Source organism: Cyrtonyx montezumae, unplaced genomic scaffold (assembly GCF_038088225.1).
Source record: "Cyrtonyx montezumae isolate F1298 unplaced genomic scaffold, pur_monq_1.0 scaffold_13, whole genome shotgun sequence".
NCBI lineage: Eukaryota > Metazoa > Chordata > Aves > Galliformes > Odontophoridae > Cyrtonyx > Cyrtonyx montezumae.
In genome coordinates, this window is record NW_027071859.1 from 27,356,572 (window position 1) to 27,375,381 (window position 18,810).

The following is an 18,810-nucleotide window of genomic DNA, read 5'->3' on the forward strand; positions in this document are numbered from 1 at the left end:
GACTGTGACAGGAGGTTGGGACTTGATTATTTTTGGGGTCCCTTCTGACCCAAGCCAGTCTATGATTGCAGACTTCTTTCCTTCCTTTGGACTCTCCCAGGTGAAAGTTTGCTAGGGGGACACTTTCTGGGTGTTTTCAGACTGGCATCTAGGATCTCCTCTGAGGAATACTCAGTGATAATATTTTACACAAGAGAGAGGAGATAATTCTACTTGGTTACAGCCTTCGTGCCCTGTGCAGTCTGTTCTTTTTTTTTTAATTATTATTAACTTGTCACTAATTATTCCTCCCCGTTGCCTAAATCTGTGACACACAGCTTGTTCAGGTTACCACTTCATTTGTGCTTCTTGCAGTTTTCCTCGCCCAGTGAAGAACACGTGGTTAAACAGGAATGCACCAGCACAGAGCAGGGACTCTGTGATTCCTTCTCTGGAAAGCGTGGTCTTTGGCAATAACTACACAAAGCAGTTATCAGCTGATGTAAGAATATCTCAACTGAACATTTTACTTGCATTTTGTAGGGCGATGTGAATTTTATCTTAATAAATCTTCTGCAGAAGTATTACTTGATCAAGAGTGAACTGTTAAGAGTTACTTGTTTGTGCCTTGTAATATGGGAAAATAGAAGAATTGTTGCAGAAGGCTCTGTTACATATTTCAAGGTTATGCAGATGGAAAGCTTACAATATTTAGTATTTGGCCTTCTTTTTTAAGATACTGCAAACCACTGAGAATTGCAAAAAGATGGATGAGGTTCATGAAAAGAGGCAATTTGCACATCTTCATATTCTGTAAACGCTTCGTTTATTATATGAAATCAATGTGCCTAAATCTTTTTTCTTTTTTTATTAGGGTTGCAGTTTTGTTGTTTCAGAGTCGTTCCTCAGCCATGCCTATAATTTCCACTATACACTTTGTGCCAGTTTGCTGCTTGCTTTCAAAGGCTTACATAGCTATTTTCTTATGGTGACAAAGGAGCTCCCATCTTCTCACCGAATCGAACTGGGTATGTTGAATTTAATAAAACATATCACTTCTGCTTTTTCCTGAAAATATCTCCTCTTTTAGACTAAACTGGCATTGATTTCATACATCTTACAGATCTAAAATCCTTTCTGCAAAACAGCTGGAATTTAATCATTAATGAAGGAAAAAAGAGACAAGTGCATTACGAATTTATGCATAGAAAAACACCAGAAACTGAGGCTCTTTCTTCATAGAGGCAAAAACTTCATAAAGTAGTTCTGTGTCGGTTATCTTAATCTTGGTATGGAGGGGAACACCCTATTATACAAGTGACTCAACTCCTGGTCTAACTTGTAAGGACAAAATGCACTTTTTGGCAAGTAGAATCTGTTGGCACTATTGTTACTGTAAAAATAGTCTTAGACTGTGTCTTGATATTTAAATGATTCAGAGAGGACCTTAAATTCCCCTAAAACACTCTCACAAAGTAGATGTCATAGAAAGAAGCTGGCAATTGAATTGCATTGTCAAGAGGTATCTTTCACCTCCTCACTGTAGTCGCAGCAGAGATTCACATGAGCTTCAGCAGTGCTTGGCTCAGACCTTTACTCATTTCTGTGGGTAACTTGGCTTAGGGAAATGCAGCATTGAAAGGAAATACTCAATGGGTATTTTATATAAAATACATTAAGAGAAAAAGTTTTTATATTTAATATGCATTGAACTGATTCTGCTGATGATTTGTTTCCTGTGCTGTTTTTTTGTTTTGTTTTTTTTTTTATTATTTTCTGCCATAATTATTTTCTTATTTCTGATTTTTTTTCTTCATTTATTCCAGTTATTTTGTATATACATTGATTGGGAATATTGATGTAACAAAAAGAACTAATATGTGGATACTAATTATGCTGTTATTACTCACTCCTTGCTCGTGCAAAATAACCAGTGCTTATCATTAACTCTAATTTCTTTAAACTCTATCAACTGTTCCAAATAAAAATAAAACAAAAAAAGAAAGGAAAAGAAAACCATGTTTCTGAGATGCCTTCTAAAAAAGAGTTGATGCTCTCTGGACTTATATCATAAAGTACAAAACCATCACTTAGAGTTCTTTTTAATTTTTGAAATAAATGAACTACCTTTTGGTGATTTTATATGTGAGATGGGAGGCAATCTCACATCCTGTTTAAATCTCAAATCGTCACTTCTTTGTTTTAAATTAAATTATAACCTCCTTAATTTTGTTTCATCTTTTTGCTTTGCTGGTGCTCTGCCATACCATTTTAAAAACCCAGTGATTTTGTAGAAGCATGCACAACTGTGTGTTGGACTCAGTTACTGTAATTGAGCTTTTCCATACTATTGGTTTCAGGAAATAAAAGAATGTGATGCGTACCACGAGTGACATCTAATGTATAAACTGCACCAAAATTATATTCTTTCATGTATTTATCTAACTGCACTAATTGCTAGGCTAGCAATAAGCTTTTTTTTACTAACTTTAAGGCAAATAATAAATCACAGATGAAAAAAGGAGTGTAGTAACTAGTCATGTGTGTGCAATCCCTATAACTAGCCAAGGCCAGCATGCAGGTCCTTTATGAACGCCTTCTCAGAAGAAAGTTTCCACGCACCCAGAGAGACGCCTACCTAGGTATGTTTTCAAAGCAGGTGATTTAATCCCTCAGATTTTTATTCATAACATAAAATACGATATTCTTCTTTAAACAGGAAAACTATTTCACAGTTCAGCCATAATAAGAGTATGTTAAACTCTGGTCAAGTCTGTAGAACTGAACTACTTATTTCCACACTGAGTATAGAGAACAATATCTTAACTTACATGATTTAGTGTTATTCTACTTTGATATTAAAAAGCAAGTGAAGACTTCAGACAATTGTCAAAAATTTAAATAAAACAGCTAAAAATGATCGTTTTCATTCATTGCAGACTCAGGGTTTTGTTGGTTTTGTTTCATTTTGATTTTTAAACAATTAAAAGCTAATAGAATTCCTTCCGGAGTTATCTTTCAGATTGCTTCTGGCTTCTTGAGGGTTGATTCCTCTAAACACTACACAAGACATCCCCAAAGCTTAGGGTGCATTTGTCCACATCTACGTGGACAGCCCTCCCTTTGGAGAGCATTAGTTTAATGTGCAAAGTGTCATGCTGTTTAAGCCGTCATGCAATGAGGAAAAAATGAAATAGCCATTCAGTCTCATAGAAAGACTTTGGCATGAATCACATATAACAGCATTTTGGTTTTGTTCACAAAAAGGAACAGAATTAAACAATTCTTGCCGAGCCAGCAAAATTTAATTAGATATTTACTGGATAAACAACACTACTATCAAATACTAGCAGTTAATTTCATTTTGTCAGTGTTGGTTTTTGTTTTTTTTTTTTGTTTGGTTTTGGTTTTGTGGGATTTCTTGGTAGCATCATAGTCTGGGATTTTCAGTAATGATTTTAGACATCAGTTTCAAATGTTGTTTCAAACCTGTCCTCAGTCTCAGTGTGACAGGCAGGGTGAATATTCAGTATTGTGTTTCATAGTGAATTAGATATATTTTTCCACTAGTGACAAAATTTATGTGGCCACAGACACTCCAAAATAAGTATATAAACTTGTGTATAAACTGTTTTCATATATGTTCAGAATAATTATCAAGTGATGTCTAGTTAATAGGTATAAGTAGTTTCTTTGAAGCTATTTCTAAACTTGCTTCTGAGAGCAAGTTCTCTTCCTGCGATTCTGAAGATGTGTATTTTCTCAGAACTTGGAGTTTTGTGAATTAATTTGTTTGTCACTGTGTTCAAACCTAAGTATGTACAATGTATAGCAGTGATGTGAAAGTCAATAGATACTTAGAAATCCAGGAGGTATCAGTTGGAGATGAGTCAACACTATGTTGCTGTTGGTAAACTTGTGTTAGCTCTCCCAGATTTATTTATGTGAGTTTGCACGTGTGTTTTGTTGGTATACAATTGAAATAAAATAGTGGTTTCCTCTTAATACTGTGTTTTAGAAATTAATTTAAATATTTGTTACAGATTTTGTAAGGTTTCTAAGGCATTCCCTTGTTACTGGTACTTCAGATGTAGAAAGAAATCGCATCACAGTACAAAATCATTATTTAATTGATTAAATTTGTTTGACCAGAATTGGAATGATTAATAAGAAAAAAAAATCGTACATAAAGGAATACATCTGTATTCCTGATTTATAAGTTGTTTGAGGTTTTGATTGAATTTAAGCTGCCTTGCCATGCAAGACTATGTTCCTCTTAATGTTGAACTGCTGAGAGAAAAAATAATTAAGTTATTTGACCAAGCTATAAATCCTCAGACAACTAAAAAATCTATTTTTTATTCATGTGGCTTACAAATCAGGTGAATAATATACCCATAGAAAAATGGAGCTAAAGTAAAGAATGCCTGAAAAATCTGAGGTGGAAGGTCAGTTGTGTTACCTCAGTTGTGAATGATGACTTTGCTGCTGAATAGCTGAGCAGTTGTAAGTGGGTAATATGCAAACTGTACAGTCTAAATTACAGTGTTTGTAAGAGCAGCTTTGAATGAAAAATTGGCATCCTTGCCAAGGTCTCATGAGAAACAGTCATGATACACAGTTGGAAACCATTTTTATTAATCACATTTCATCCTCTATATCAGTAATTAGTACAAAATTATTTTAAGAAGAGTTTATAATATGCTTGATTTGAAGCTCATTGTAGAAATCAATATGGTATGAAGTTTTATTTGATAGCCTCTTTTCTTATTAATTGTTTTTATTGTGAGATAATTGTCTTTGTTCTGCAACTTGGAAAGTACATTTTTCATAAATACATACTCTTATCTTTCCAGAAAACATAGATGTAGAAGTTCGTCTTTCAGAATTGTGTGAAGAAGTAAAGGTACTACTTCTCATTTATTAAATAAGTGAAGTAACTGTAAAAGTAGAGTATGCTAATTTCATAATTCCATATGCTGCTGGGGAATAAGCTGTTTCAGTGATAACAACCTGTATGGTTTTTTTGCCAGCATTTCTTTCAGCTGTTCCTCTTCCACATGGAAATGGCTCAGCTGATACACACACGTCCCTGCCGGTCTGGTGGTGTGGCAAGCCATGTAGCTGTTAACTTTTGTAGATCATGAAAGTGAGGATTATAGAAAGATGGATTACCTGCATGAAAATCACGTTGTGAATTTTCCGCATACATTAGTTGAATCTTTTATATTATAAGTTTGAGCACTAGTAGAAAGTTACACAAAAGCAGATTCTCCAGCTCATCCCCTCTTCTGGGAGGAGTTGTCCCGATTCTGTCTCTGTCTCTTTTCCATACATTCTCAAGGAAATACCATCCACTTAGAAGACTTAGTATTGTCTCCAACCCTTTCACATGCAGCAGTCAGAATTAGCCTCAGTTGAGCAGCTCATTTCCTTGGCACAGATGAGTTTAAAGCAGAAGTTTGAGAATTTTTTTTTAAGACTGTCCATGCTTTGTTGTTGAGTGAGCTAGCTACACAGCACTTTAACAGTTACTTTTCATTTCTATACTAGTAGCACAATTGCAAGGAAATAAAGTACTGGTGTTGAAAAGAAGTCATTTGTACTGGAGACAAAGCCAGCACAGTTAGCTCCATGTGAGCCGCTGGTACTTCAAAAACTGAAAAGTTGTGAGGATTTTCATTGAGTTTTTTCTGTTGATTTTTGTCGTTGTTTTTTACACTTACACAGCTTATGTGAATTCTTCCAGTAATTAAGATTATTTTTTCATTACTTTTTCCCTCAGCCGTCTAAACTATGTATATATGTATATTTCTTTCTCTCCTTTCTATTCTTTTATGCAGTTCTCTTCAGAAGTTCCTCCTCTTATTTCTACTCTTGCCTACTAAGTTGTTTCAGTATTTGTAATCCTCTTTTCTGCTTCCTCTTTAATAGTGCTGAAGTTTGGGTTTTTGCTGTCTGCTTTTTAACCCTTTGACTCAATGTCTTATGTGTCTCCAATGAAAAACGTTTTCTAAAAATGGTAGGGGGCAAGAGCCTTAAAATTGGCAGTTGACTGGTGTGGAACTGTAACATGGGATTACAGTACTCTGTTGAGAAAGAAAAACTTGCTTTGTGCTGAATTTGTGTGGCCTGGTTCTTGGAAGCCTAGGCTATAAGCACTGATTCCTGAGCATGTGTATGTGGTAAAGTGTATGTAGGTATATAATGAGACGCAAACATTATTGCGAGTTGTTAACAATCTAAAATGAAAATGTCTTCATTTAATTCAGTAAGGCTGCATCAGATTTGGACTGATAGACCAAGTATCAATTTTCTGCTTTCTGATTCAGATTCCTGTTCCTCTCAAGCCCACTCTACTTTTACGTGTTAGCAAATACAACAGTTGCAACTCATTGTTATTAATGGAATTATTGCTTCAATTTAATATCAGGAGCCCTAGTTCTAAGACACCTGGATAATATATAAAGCGACGTAGAGCAATGTGTTCCTGTTGTAACATGACTTATTTCATTTCTAATACTTAAACAAAACAGTTCTTATTTGGAAGTTACTTTTTAAAATAAAATTCTTACTGAGATGAAATGCACTTTTTAAAAAAATTTTATCTGTTCATCCTGATCTAGTAATAACATAAAGCTTTTTTCCAAACTTCAGAAAATGGAAAATCCTGATGAACTGGCAGAGCTTATAAATATGAACCTTGCTCAGCTTTGCTCCCTTCTAATGGCTCTCTGGGGGCAATTTCTGGAGGCCATTACCTTACAAGAGGAGGTCACAGCATTGCTAGCACAAGAACATCACACGTTAAGGGTAAGTATTAACTCCAGTGTTACAAAGGGCTTGGTCGTACTCTTAGTCAGACACATTGTAATGGAAATGCATATCAAAATGCAAATACAAATTGTAATCTTTCTAGTTTTATTTGGGAAGAATAGTTGGACTCATAAAGGGAGCTTCTGCGTTCCATTTGTTAGTTTGTGTTGTCTTGTTAGCACTTATTCTTGGAACGTAATACATAAAGTACATTGTTTTTGTTTACAAACTAATGCATTGATCTTCTGAATATGAAACACAGTTCAGAAGGCAAATTGCAGTCCGTGGAAGATGTACTTTTGTAGATTATGTATTTTTCTGCTGGAACTATGCCTAGTGCCCACCCCATTTCCTTTCCTGCTGCAGTTACTGTTTACTTCATAAAGTGAGACACATCTTTCTTCTGATTTGAGAATTTATAGCATTCATAAGCTTTGAAAGGGTTGTGAATTGGGATTCAAGGAAGAGGCAAGTTGGAAATGAGCTAGCATGTATGTGTGCATACATATAAAAATAGATGCCTCATTGTAACTATACACGCAGTACATCTGTTGGTGTGTGTGTGTGTATACACTTGCTGCAGGCTGTCTGCACCACTTAGTGAGATATTTTGTTATACAAACTGAACCTTACCCCTTCTCTTCTAATAAGTAAATCTTTCCCTCCAATTTGTGGTCACAGATTTGAAGAAACGTAACAGTTTAATTTTTTTCAGAGAGTAAGATTCATTAAAGCAAACAAACAACACTACTCACCACCCATAGCCCCAAACACACAGCTTGATCTTCAGCCAGCTTTACATCTTAACCATCTGACATCATAATCCATGCATTTTTCACATGCATCTAAGAGGTCGTTTCAAACTTTATCTGGAGGTTCCCCTTGTAAAATAATTTGCAGAGAGCTTGTTAGTGGATCTAGTTAATGAGAGTACATGCTAACAATACTTTGTGATAGTCACAGCCCAAAATAAAATTTCTTTTCAGATTTTAGTTTGCAGAGGTTAGATTGTCTAACAACATTTCTATCACTCACATGAAAAAACCTTCAGAAACCTTTTGATTGTGGAGGGGACACTGATTATGAAGAACATGTGGAATGTGGTCTTAGTGAAGGATTGAAAATCATATTGTTTAATGAGGGGATCATGATTGTGCAAATAATCTTTTCTGTAGATTAAATGGAATTTTTTCAGAAAGAGTGCAGGACTTGTTTGATGGAATGGAAATGTTAGCAACAGGAAGGTACAATCAGTTCACTGGGCATCTCTGAATCTTACTTGCCTTCCTATACTTTTCATATAAATTCTGGAATCTTCCAACTACAGTGGGAGCTGTGAAATGAGAATGCTGTTTTGCTTAACCCACACCTGCATTCAGTTGATTTTTGTATGTTTTTACAATGAAAAGCCCAAAGAAGGACTTTTATTTTTATTTTAACTGATCCAGTGTTTTTTATACCACTGGTGATATGTACTTAGCTTCTTAAATGTGGTTCTTAAAATCTCCGATACGTCATTCTCTCTAGCTCTCAAATACCTTATGAATTTGAATTTACTGCATTTATTATGGGGAATATCATAAAGTACTGTACAATTATAATATGGTATATTTTGGAAAGGACCTTAAAGTTGATCTAGTTCCAGCCCCTTGCAATGAGCAGGGCTGCCTCCAGCAGCTCAGCTGCCTAGAGCCCCATCCAACCTGGCCTCACTGCCCTCTGAGTAAAAATTTTCTTCTGAACATCTAATATGAATTTTCCCTTTGTTTCACTTTTAAGGTATTCCCCCTTGTCCTGTCACTCACCGTCAGACCCTGTAAAAAGTCATTCCCCCTCCTGTTTGTAAGCTGCCTTCAGTTACTGGGAGGGGTGCAGTGGGTGTCCTTGGAACCTTCTCTTCTCCAGCCTAAACAAGCCCAAGTCTCTCAACCTTTCTTCACAGGAGAGGTGCTCCAATCCATTGATCATCTTTGTGGCTCCACATCCCTCCTGTGCTGAGCACCCCAGGCTTGGATGCAGTACTCCAGATGGGGCCTGAACAAGGGCAGAGCAGAGAGGGACAGTCCCCTCCCTGTCCCTGCTGCTCACCCCTATTTTGGTGCAGCCCAAGTTGCAGTTGGCTTTCCAGGCTGCGAGTTCATGCTGCTGGCTCATGTCCAGCTTTTCATAAAAGTAATTAATAACGTCACATGGACTGAAATACTGCTTGTCTTTAGAGTATTTTGGGGATGTTTACCAGTTTTCACAAAATTTGAATAGGAGATCCCTACCTCCCTTCTTTAAAGACAAAGCACAACAGAATGCTTTTATGCCCACTTTTTCTGATATCTCTCACTATTTTTCAATCTTACATATAGTTTTTTCTTTTTTATATGAAAAAAGAATCTTTATTATTTAATAAAGGCTGTAGAATTTTTTTCTGGGAGCATGAATGTGCATTTGCAGCATGGTGTTGTGGTGCTGAAGATTCACAAGTAGTCATCTATGTAGCTTGTTACTGAGCAACATCAAGTGTCAGTTCTCTGGCCTGAGCTCAGAGCTCACCCTTGTTATACAAACAAGAAATATTTTTAATAAAAAGAATACTAGTATGTGCAAATATAAAGCTTATTTTATTTTTGAAAGGAGTCACTGATTGCCATTGCTTACTGTTACTGGATACCATGGTATCTATCCAAACATCAAAGACTTAAAAAGCAGGACACAGGTAATCTTAAACTTCCCTTTTTATTTAGGGCCTGATAGCAAAGAGCAAGCAGGCTGTCTCTAAGCTCGCTGTCTGGAACAAGTTGAATAATACAGCATTGAGAAGGAAATTTTACCTGAGCCAGCTTACAGAGAACCAGCAGTGTGGTGGTACTTAATTGTACAATGACTAATTTGCAGATACCACAATGGTTTCTTGTTCTCCTAGTTGAGAAGAGCTTTCATGAATACTTTGCAAATATGTGCAATTAAAATATGTGTAAGGAGTCTGAGTGCCACTGGACTTCCACGTGGCAATCGAGCAGGTGTTAGCAATCCACAACTTCAGTAAAGCTTTAAATTAAGAAGAGGTGGTAAATGAGAGGCTCGTTTACTTTTAAGAGGTGGTTGATTTTTGATTTTGGATGCTGTTTTGCAGGGCTTATTATAATATTTTGCAATTTGCATTTACAGCCTTGAGAATTTCTGTTCAGAGGGCTTATATAAACTTGTGGGAAACTGCAGTGTTTTACTAGAGGAAATATCCATAGGTCGAATGATGCAGACTTTCTGATTAATGAATTTAGGTGGGATTTGACAGGTGCCCTACTAGTTCTCCTCATGCAGGAGTATCTGCCTTCTGAAATAAGATTTCTGTACTACACAAAATTCTGTCCTCTTTATTTTGGAAACGCATACTCTCTTCTGGTCTCTGCTGGCTGCTAAAGCTCATTTAAATTTCCCTTCTTGAAGTATTTATAGACTGTACGCTTCACAGGCAGGTTCTCCCTGGGAAGGTTTTATATTAGTTAAGAGAAATGAACGCTTTCAGGGTCTCATTCATCTGACTGGTTTCGATCTTGGTATTAAAATACCCCCCTAAAATGCCTGCCATTTGCATTTGGTCAAATCATTTTCACCCTCTGTCCATAGGTGCTTACAAAATAGGTCGTTCTACAGAAGTATCCTTAGAACAGAAGGTCATATTTTAATTACATATTCATCACTTTGAGTACATCTCTGTAAAATGCTATACCAGATTTTAAATGCTCCATAAAATATCAGGATATCTGTAGTTGTGCTGGAATGTTCGTCAACGACAGTAAGCCTACTGGCAAGGCTTTCACCTATGTTCTACTGAAAAAGCTGTTTATAGGAGGTTATTCTATATTACACAAACTTTGCACGCTCCTAGTTTGTTTGAGATCTTTGTTTCCTAGTGACATCTTCTGGTAGTTCTGATCGTGTTATTCCAAAATCGTTTCTTCCAGTTTGATTAGTCCTAAAATAGGAGAACCAAGAGCCAAGATGTTAGGAGTGCTACACAGCAGTGTGTGGGTGCTCAGGATACATTCCGTGGCAGTTTTTCTGTCCAGTTTTTATTTTGCATTTTGCCTGCCATGCTACAGCAAACAAAGGAAACCATCACACGTTGAATTTGGATGTCTTGATGCAGGTTGTTGGCAGTTGCAAAAACAAATGCTCTAAACGGACTCAGACTGAAGGAATATTTTAGTGTAATACAGGAAATGGGTGACATCTGGTTTGCAAAATCTTAACTTGGATTTTCTAGATACTGTATTTTCAATAAATTGATTATATTCTACTTTTAATAAATTGCTGTAAAATTCACACTATTTTATCTCTGCATACTTGATGATAAAAATAAAGTTCCATATGTTATAAAATACCATTTTAATCTTTCATGGTTTATGAACTCAAGACATCCAATTATGTCTTCAATTCAGCATTCATAATCAGCACATATCCTGTTATTTGTCAATTGCAGCTGAAATCTTTACAAACAATGGACGTTTTTGCACAACAGTTAAGTTATAGGGTTGAGTATTCATGAAACATTTGGAATATTTGTTGAGAATGCATTTCTGATTCTGAAGGTGATCCTCTAGCACCTTCAGAAGTGTCTATCAAGCAGTCATTTCCTTTCACTGAAATTTCTCCTGGTATTTTTGTGTGCTGTTATTTCAGGTAGGCCTGATTTAAATGATTCATTTTTTTGTTCATCAGGTTTTCAGCAGGCATTGAGTCTAATACATTTCCCTTAAGTCTATTACATTTCTCTCCAGTAACCTACTGCACAAGTTAAAATTCTCCTTTCACTTGGAAATATTGTCTGTGACATCCTCTTCCTCACCTGCCCGGACTGAACATTGAAAAACAAGGAAAAAAACCACCAAAACTTTAGATATCTTAATCATACAAGTTCACAGTATTGCAGTGTAGGAATATCAGTGGATTTTCAGAACTTTTATGTAATACAAAATGAGCTCTAACTATATTTGGATCTTGCAGGTGCGCAGATTCGCAGAAGCATTCTTTTGTCTTGAGCATCCTAGGCAAGCTGCCCTTGCCTATCAAGAACTACAGTGAGTAACCTTTTGAAGTGCAAAATACATAGCACATAATACTATTATTCTGTACCTTATGTTGTATAGAAATACTGTCTTGCGAAAATACTTACATGAGTTCAAGAGAAACAATGATCTAGAGATTTGAAGTTTTTTAATGAAGAACATAGTGCGATTGAAATGAGTAATGGAATATTTTTTTGATTAAATAACTAATTAGTGGAAAAGCATCTACTAAAGGGAATTAAATTACTGCTAGCATAGTGTAACATTCTGTCAACAAAAATAAATGGTTCTTTTTTTAATGTATGGCTGCTTTTTTTGTTATTGGTTTTTTTCAGTGCTCAGAGTCACCTACAAATGTGTGCAGCTATCAAAAACACTTCCTTCTGCAGTTCTCTTCCACCTCTCCCTATTGAATGCAGTGAACTAGATGGAGATACAAACTCCTTGCCTATCATCTTCGAAGATCGGTATTTAGATTCAGTTACTGAAGGTAAACACCTCACAGTGCAGTTTTCTTTGTGAAGAAAGTAGCAGAAATGATATAATACTTTTTATTATAAGTAATGTATTGATGTAATACTTATTATTATAAGTACCTTTCTTGGCATTTCTCATTGGCTTTGAAGGAATACACTTGTTTGCTAGGTAATCTTTAGATTGAAGTTGTGCAGATGTATAAAGTCGTATGATGACTTAATGTTTTGTAGCTTCAGCTACTTGCATAAACTTGTTGTAAACAATCTTTTTTTCTCTTTTTTTGGTAAAAGATATGGATGTACCCTGGTTGGTAGTTCAGAATCTTCCAAGGTCAGAGTCCAATAAACTGGATAAATTTGAAGCTGAAGAAGGTTTTGTAGCTGGATTTACTAGCCCGGAATTGAAAATAAGACCTGCAGGTGCCTCCAGCCTTTGGCATTCAGAAAATGAAAAGATGCTAACAAAGTCTTTGAAAGGGAAGAATGAAGATGCAAACAAACCCAAAGTTAAGGTTACTAAGCTTATGAAAACGATGAAACCTGAAAATACAAAAAAAGTCGTGAAACAGAATTCTAAGGACTCTGTGGTCTTAGTAGGCTACAAGTGTTTGAAAAGTGCAGCACTGGAAGATGCCTCCAAGAGCCCGGAAGGCAGGCCTTCATGCAATACTAATGAAGGGCTGGACCCTACAGTAAGTGGATTTCCTTGTGACACAAAGACCTGCACCAGGCAACAAAGTCAGAGAGAATTTGTGTGTTTGCCATCTGGAACTGAGGAAAAGACTGCTAAGACTGAAGGTGTTCAACCAAGTCAGGGCAGCCCTGTGCACTGTGAAAACGTGGCTATTTTTGGTAGACTTACTATCTCCCAGGCAGGCCCTGGAGCTGTACAAGCAGATAGTGCTCAACAACCCAGAGATACACTTGAAGGTTGTCGTGGAGGTCAGCCAGCTTCCTTGGGAGTCAGGACAATTGAGGTCAAACCAAGTAGTAGAAATCCCTATGAAGGGGAGAAAGTCACTGTTCACATTGGATCGTGGGCTGAGTTTCCGCAGGATGGAGTGCAAGGAGAGAATCTGCACGCACCCGATATGCAGGCTTCAGAATCTGGAAATAAATTGCATTCAGGAGAACCAGTGCTTGAAAAGGAAGATGTCCGTGAAAAAAACTTCCAACACACTGGTGATGTCCTGACAAAAATAAAAAATAATCAGTCTGGTTCATCTCCAAAAGAAAGCCACATTTCTGCAAGTGCAGATGTCACTAAGTTACTGGACGTTAATGTGACGTACGCATCTTCTAGGTTTTCAGATTCTGGCATAGAAAGTGAACCAAGTTCTTTTGCAACTCTCCCCAACCCTGATCAGGTTTTTGAAAATGTTCAAGGGCAAAGTGCATACAGTGCTGAGAGATTATTTCCTCAGCTTTTACTGAAACCAGACTGTGCTATAAAAAATGCACTGGAAAGTCATTGTACTGAGAGTACCAGTGCTGTTAGTGAAATACAATCATCCTTGACGTCCATAAATTCTCTGCCTTCAGATGATGATGAACTGTCACCTGATGAAAATTCAAAGATAACTGTAGTACCTGAATGCCAGCTAAGTGACAGTAAAACTGTACTGGATCTCGGAACGATTGACTTGCCAAAATGTGATGACAGTAAAAAATCAAATACCAACTTGCAGCAACATTGTGTTGTATTTTCAGGGCATTCAGATAACGAAACTCTGCCTATACATTCCTCACTCTCAGGAACAAAGGAACTTTTACATTTAGTTGTTTCGGATGAAGTTACGTCTTCTGATGTGAAAAGTAACAGCCCACAGGCAGAGCTTGACACAACCTGTACAGACTCTCAGGTCCTTGAAAGGTATCATAACACCACAGAAGACACAGCTAAATTGCTTTTAGAGATCACTTGCATGGGTGAGCCTTCTTTTCTTCCAGGTTCTTCATCTGTAAACATGGGGCAAGAGGTTGAAAAACCAAATGAAGGAAAATATAATGCACCTTTAGAATTAAAGGAGGCGATGGAAGAACTGTCAGCAGCTAAAAGTGATGCTGGTGCAGATAATCCTTCTCCAACCAGTAGTACTGATATAGTAAAGCAGGGGCTTGTGGAAAACTATTTTGGCTCTCGAAGCAGCACAGATATTTCAGATATTTGGCCTACGGACAACAGCAATCCTGTTAGCCCTCAAAAAGAAACTTACGAAAAACAAATTATTTGCTCTTCCCAACAAGATGATGAAGAAGAGGAGGATCAAGAAATGATTGAAAATGGGTATTATGAAGAAACAGACTACGGTATATTAGATGGAGCTTCTGGTGCTGGCCAAGATCCTGACTTAGCAGAAGAAAGAGCCCTGAGGTCTGAAAGGATCGATAGTGGGCACCTGCGTGATGGAATGACTGTGCCTCCCGTTTGTACTCCTGGTTGTCTGTCTTTCCCTTCTTCTCTGAGAGACTCTCCTTGCAATGTTATCTGTTCTTCAAGGAATAAATCTGATGCAATTACACAGCAGCCAGGCAGCACGTCTTACAGCTCAGCTTCGCCTGTTTCCTGGTATGAAAGCTCCCCAAAGCCTCAAATGCTAGCGTAAGTGATTGTTTTAAAACAGTTTATTTGCTTCTGGAAATGATGCTAATATAGTATAAAGGGGGAAGAGAAGTGTGGTTAGGCTTCAGAGAGCCCCCAAGACTGGTGTGTGGATTCTGCATACTCAAGGACCATCACATTTTAGATATTTAGATATGAAATGTGTTAGCACAGAATTCCTTACATGAGTTAAATCATAATTTCAAGTGGTTTAACAAACTTCAAGTAAAATGCACATATTTTGTTCCCCTAATATGTTCCTTTCTAAAAGGTGAGCATTCAGCCGAAAACTGATGTTGTAATGGTGTTTAATGAAATGGAAGCTGTTAAAATAGCAAGCATAGGAAAATATGCTTTAAGTTTAAAAACATGAAAGCAAAAAAAAATCTCTAACTTATTGTTCATTCTAATTCATTATAAAGTTATTTGACAATATAGCCTTATTTTTTGATCGTAACAAAGTGTGACATCTCAGAGACTGCCGTGCTATGATGACACTACAGTTGGGATACCAGGAAGGCCACATTTAGAGCAGTGTCAGGAGTCCCAGATGCAAACACAGGAGTTTCCCTGATAACCCCTGATACTACCAGAATGTGGGAAGCAGCAGGGTAATGTGCTCTACTGGAAGTAAAATGCTGCAGTCACAGTGAAGCAAGGTTGGAAGGTAGGTAAAGGCCAGATAGTTTGTGCTTAGCAGCTGAGTACAGAAGGAAGGTTCTAGCAGTTGTGGTGGAACCAAGATTAGAAGTGAGAGAACAGAAAAGCAGATTTTGAAAAAGCAGTGAGTGGGTACTGACGTGGAATAGGAAAGATGAAAGGCAGACACTATTTATGGCATTCCAAAAGATAGGCAGTGCAGAGTAAAATCTGGTGCTTGGCCTTGGGGAAGGCAGTCTTAGGGATTGTTGAATCACTGTTTCCAGAGGGCAGGGGCTGCATCTTAGAAAACTAACTTTGGTACATCTCAGTCATTAAGCATCCCGGGAGCACAAACTAAAACTGTGCTGCAGATGGTGAGGTAAATTGATCACAGTGCCATCTTGCCAGTTAGTGAGGAATGAGCTGAAGAAAACATTGGGAAACAGGAGAATGGGCAGTAGAATGGGAGGAAAGCAAGGGGTCAGTGGAAGAGGACAGGTTGCAGACTGACACTCTGAGGGATCATGCAGAACAGACAACATGAGGAAAAATAGCATAAAGCTTTTGGCACAAAGAAGGACTGCTTGGGATATTTCAGCACTGGCAGACAATTAACTGTGTATGAAGGTCATGTACAAAGAAACTATGGGAAGGGGTAGAAAGGAGGAGCACAAGGAGCTCCTGGCACGTGGGCAGCTCAGCTATTAGAAACTGCAGTGTGAGCCCATAATAGGTGAGAGATCGGAGGTCTGGATATAGTTTTCTTCTGAGGAAAACACCAGTTACTCAGACTGTTAGAGAATTTATGGTGAGCAAAGATAGTGCTGACTTCAGCCCAATGCTGATCTAGGAAATAGCTTTTAAGTGTAGCAAGAATTACAAAAACTCATTGGAAATCTTTACCTTGAGTTTAGATCAGGTTATAATTCCAGTAATATTGTTACTGTGTTTAAGCAAAGCTGTCATTTATTGAAGACCAGAACAAAACCAGAAATTCAGTGTTATCAGAAATATTTCAGTTAGAGATTTTCGGAGGAGAGAAGAGTCAAGCTTGGGGTAGGATATTGTTACTGAAGACAATGGACTCCAGAAAGCTTGAAATGAGAAAATATTGTGAGGAGCTGGCTTATTTTGTGAAGAGAGTAATTAGACACAGTTCTTTCATTCATGTCAGTCATGTAAAGGCAAAAGCGAAAGGTCAGCAAAAACTATCCTAGGAGATCCTAAATTTGTCTGCTAATAGTAAATGCTTCTTATAATAAATACTGTTTCATTCCAGTTTCCTCCAGGCTAAGGAAGAACTGAAGCAACTCAGACTTCCTGGATTTATGTACAGTGATGTCTTCAAACTGGCCTCTTCAGTACCTTACTTTAGTATGGAAGAGGATGACTGTTCAGAAGAAGGAATACATCTTATAGTCTGCGTCCATGGCCTAGATGGTATGCTGGGAAATATGACACTGAGTGAGATAGCAGGTCAGATTACCAGTTAGGTTTAGCTTTTGTTATTTGAACTCTGAACTGAGCACTTCTGGAGCAGGTTCACTTGAGGGAGATGGGAATCTGACATTGTACTCTTATGTTTAACAGTGTGTTCCAGAAAACGACTTCAATTAAGAATTGCATGTAACATTTGTGTTGAGGACATATTTCTTCTGCATAAACCCAGTTTATGCAGTAATTCACATTGGGTGTATCTTCTGGGTTTTATATCTTCTAAGTATTTGTCCATGCTGTGGTAAAAGAACAGAGTAATAAAACACTTTTGTTTAGAATTTGTAGTGTTACATTTTCAAGGGAAGTAAAAAGTGTGCTTGTTGTTATGAAAAAAATGGTACATGTAAAATGCAGTCAAGTGTGTGTTAAGTTTTAAAAGTTAGATCACAGAAACACAAAATGGTTGAGGTTGGAGGAGACCTCTGCAGATTCTCTAGTTGAATTCCCCTGCGCAGCATAGGTTGCCCAGTGGGATTCTTGAATACTTAAAGGACAGAGACTCTACTGTAATAAAAATGAGAATATACCTTGCTAAATGAAAGACAACAGGAAAACATAAACTGTGTAGAATAGAGCAGCACAGTTGCACACTGACAGGCATGGGGAATCAGTCACCTCTTCTGGAAGCCTGGACCAGTGTTTGATCGCCCTAGTGGTAATGTGGGTGATCAAACACTGATCCTGAACCTCCCCTGAGACAGGTTTGTGCTATCCCATCATCCTATCACGTGTTACCATGGAGGAGGGGTTGGCACCCCATTCTCCATTTCCACTCCTCAGGAATTTTTAGAGAGCAGTGAGGTGTCATTCTGAGTCTCCTTTTTCCAACTAGACTACCCAGGTGTCCTCAGCCTCTCTTCCTTAGGACATGCATTCAAGCCCTTTTACCAGCTTTGCTGCCTTCCTCTGGTTGCATTCAAGCTTAAATACGTTCACCTGCTTTTACTTCAAAGTATACACACACACCAAGAAATGATGTCTGCTCTAGTTAGGTTATTTCACATCATTCTGCTATCAATGTTTTACTCTCATATTAAGAAACTTCTTTATTAACAATACAAGAAGACCCAAGAGAGCAATAGATAAACTGTTGGGCTGGATGTGCAGCTGCTTTATTGTTTTTTCAAATTCCTAATTAAAAATAATAAAATGCCTTTTCCTTCTGCCTTTGGACACGAAGTATCTGTGGTTCTGAAACTGAACTTAGAAAGGTTTTAATATAAAATAAAGGAATATAATGGGAATAATATCATATGAGGAAATAAATGAGGAAATAAAAATTCCTCATGTAAATGTTGGTGTGCTGTAGTGTACCTAGAGCTGACACAAAAGTCAACTTAGGCATTAAAAAAAACCATGTATTTGAAGCTCTCAAACAATCCACATAGATTTTTTTCTTCCAAAATAGCAAGTTTGTGCAAATTATTTATTTCCTCTAAATGAAGAAAAGGCAGAAGGAGTATCCTTTTTCCAAAGATACATGTGGGCAATCTTCAGGACACTGCTTAAACTACCATTAGTAGTCTTGTTGCCCATCTAAAGGTGTCTTTATCTGCTCATGGCCCAGTTTCCCTTTTTACCCTATGAAAAACTTCACAGCCTTCCCTAATCCCTTGCTACTTCACTGAAAACTTTTAAGCTGGCTTTGAGTTCTTTAATTGACTTTTATCAGAGTTAATTAGGTTTTCAGGAATTTAATGTTCACATTGCTATGCTGGATGCTAAGACAAAATCAGAC

The 18,810-nt window shown here is 37.4% G+C and overlaps 1 protein-coding gene across 2 annotated transcripts in view; it reads left to right on the top strand.

Moving 5' to 3' along the window:
* Positions 1-18,810, top strand: part of FAM135A (family with sequence similarity 135 member A) — an 83,299-nt gene that overhangs the window by 43,894 nt on the left and 20,595 nt on the right. For both annotated transcript variants that reach the window (XM_065730888.1, XM_065730889.1), the window contains exons 8-16: positions 355-481; positions 854-1,007; positions 2,544-2,621; positions 4,836-4,885; positions 6,637-6,792; positions 11,794-11,867; positions 12,191-12,345; positions 12,623-14,933; positions 16,855-17,015. In XM_065730888.1, coding sequence (XP_065586960.1) covers positions 355-481; positions 854-1,007; positions 2,544-2,621; positions 4,836-4,885; positions 6,637-6,792; positions 11,794-11,867; positions 12,191-12,345; positions 12,623-14,933; positions 16,855-17,015 — 3,266 coding nt within the window. The remainder of the gene's footprint in view (positions 1-354; positions 482-853; positions 1,008-2,543; positions 2,622-4,835; positions 4,886-6,636; positions 6,793-11,793; positions 11,868-12,190; positions 12,346-12,622; positions 14,934-16,854; positions 17,016-18,810) is intronic.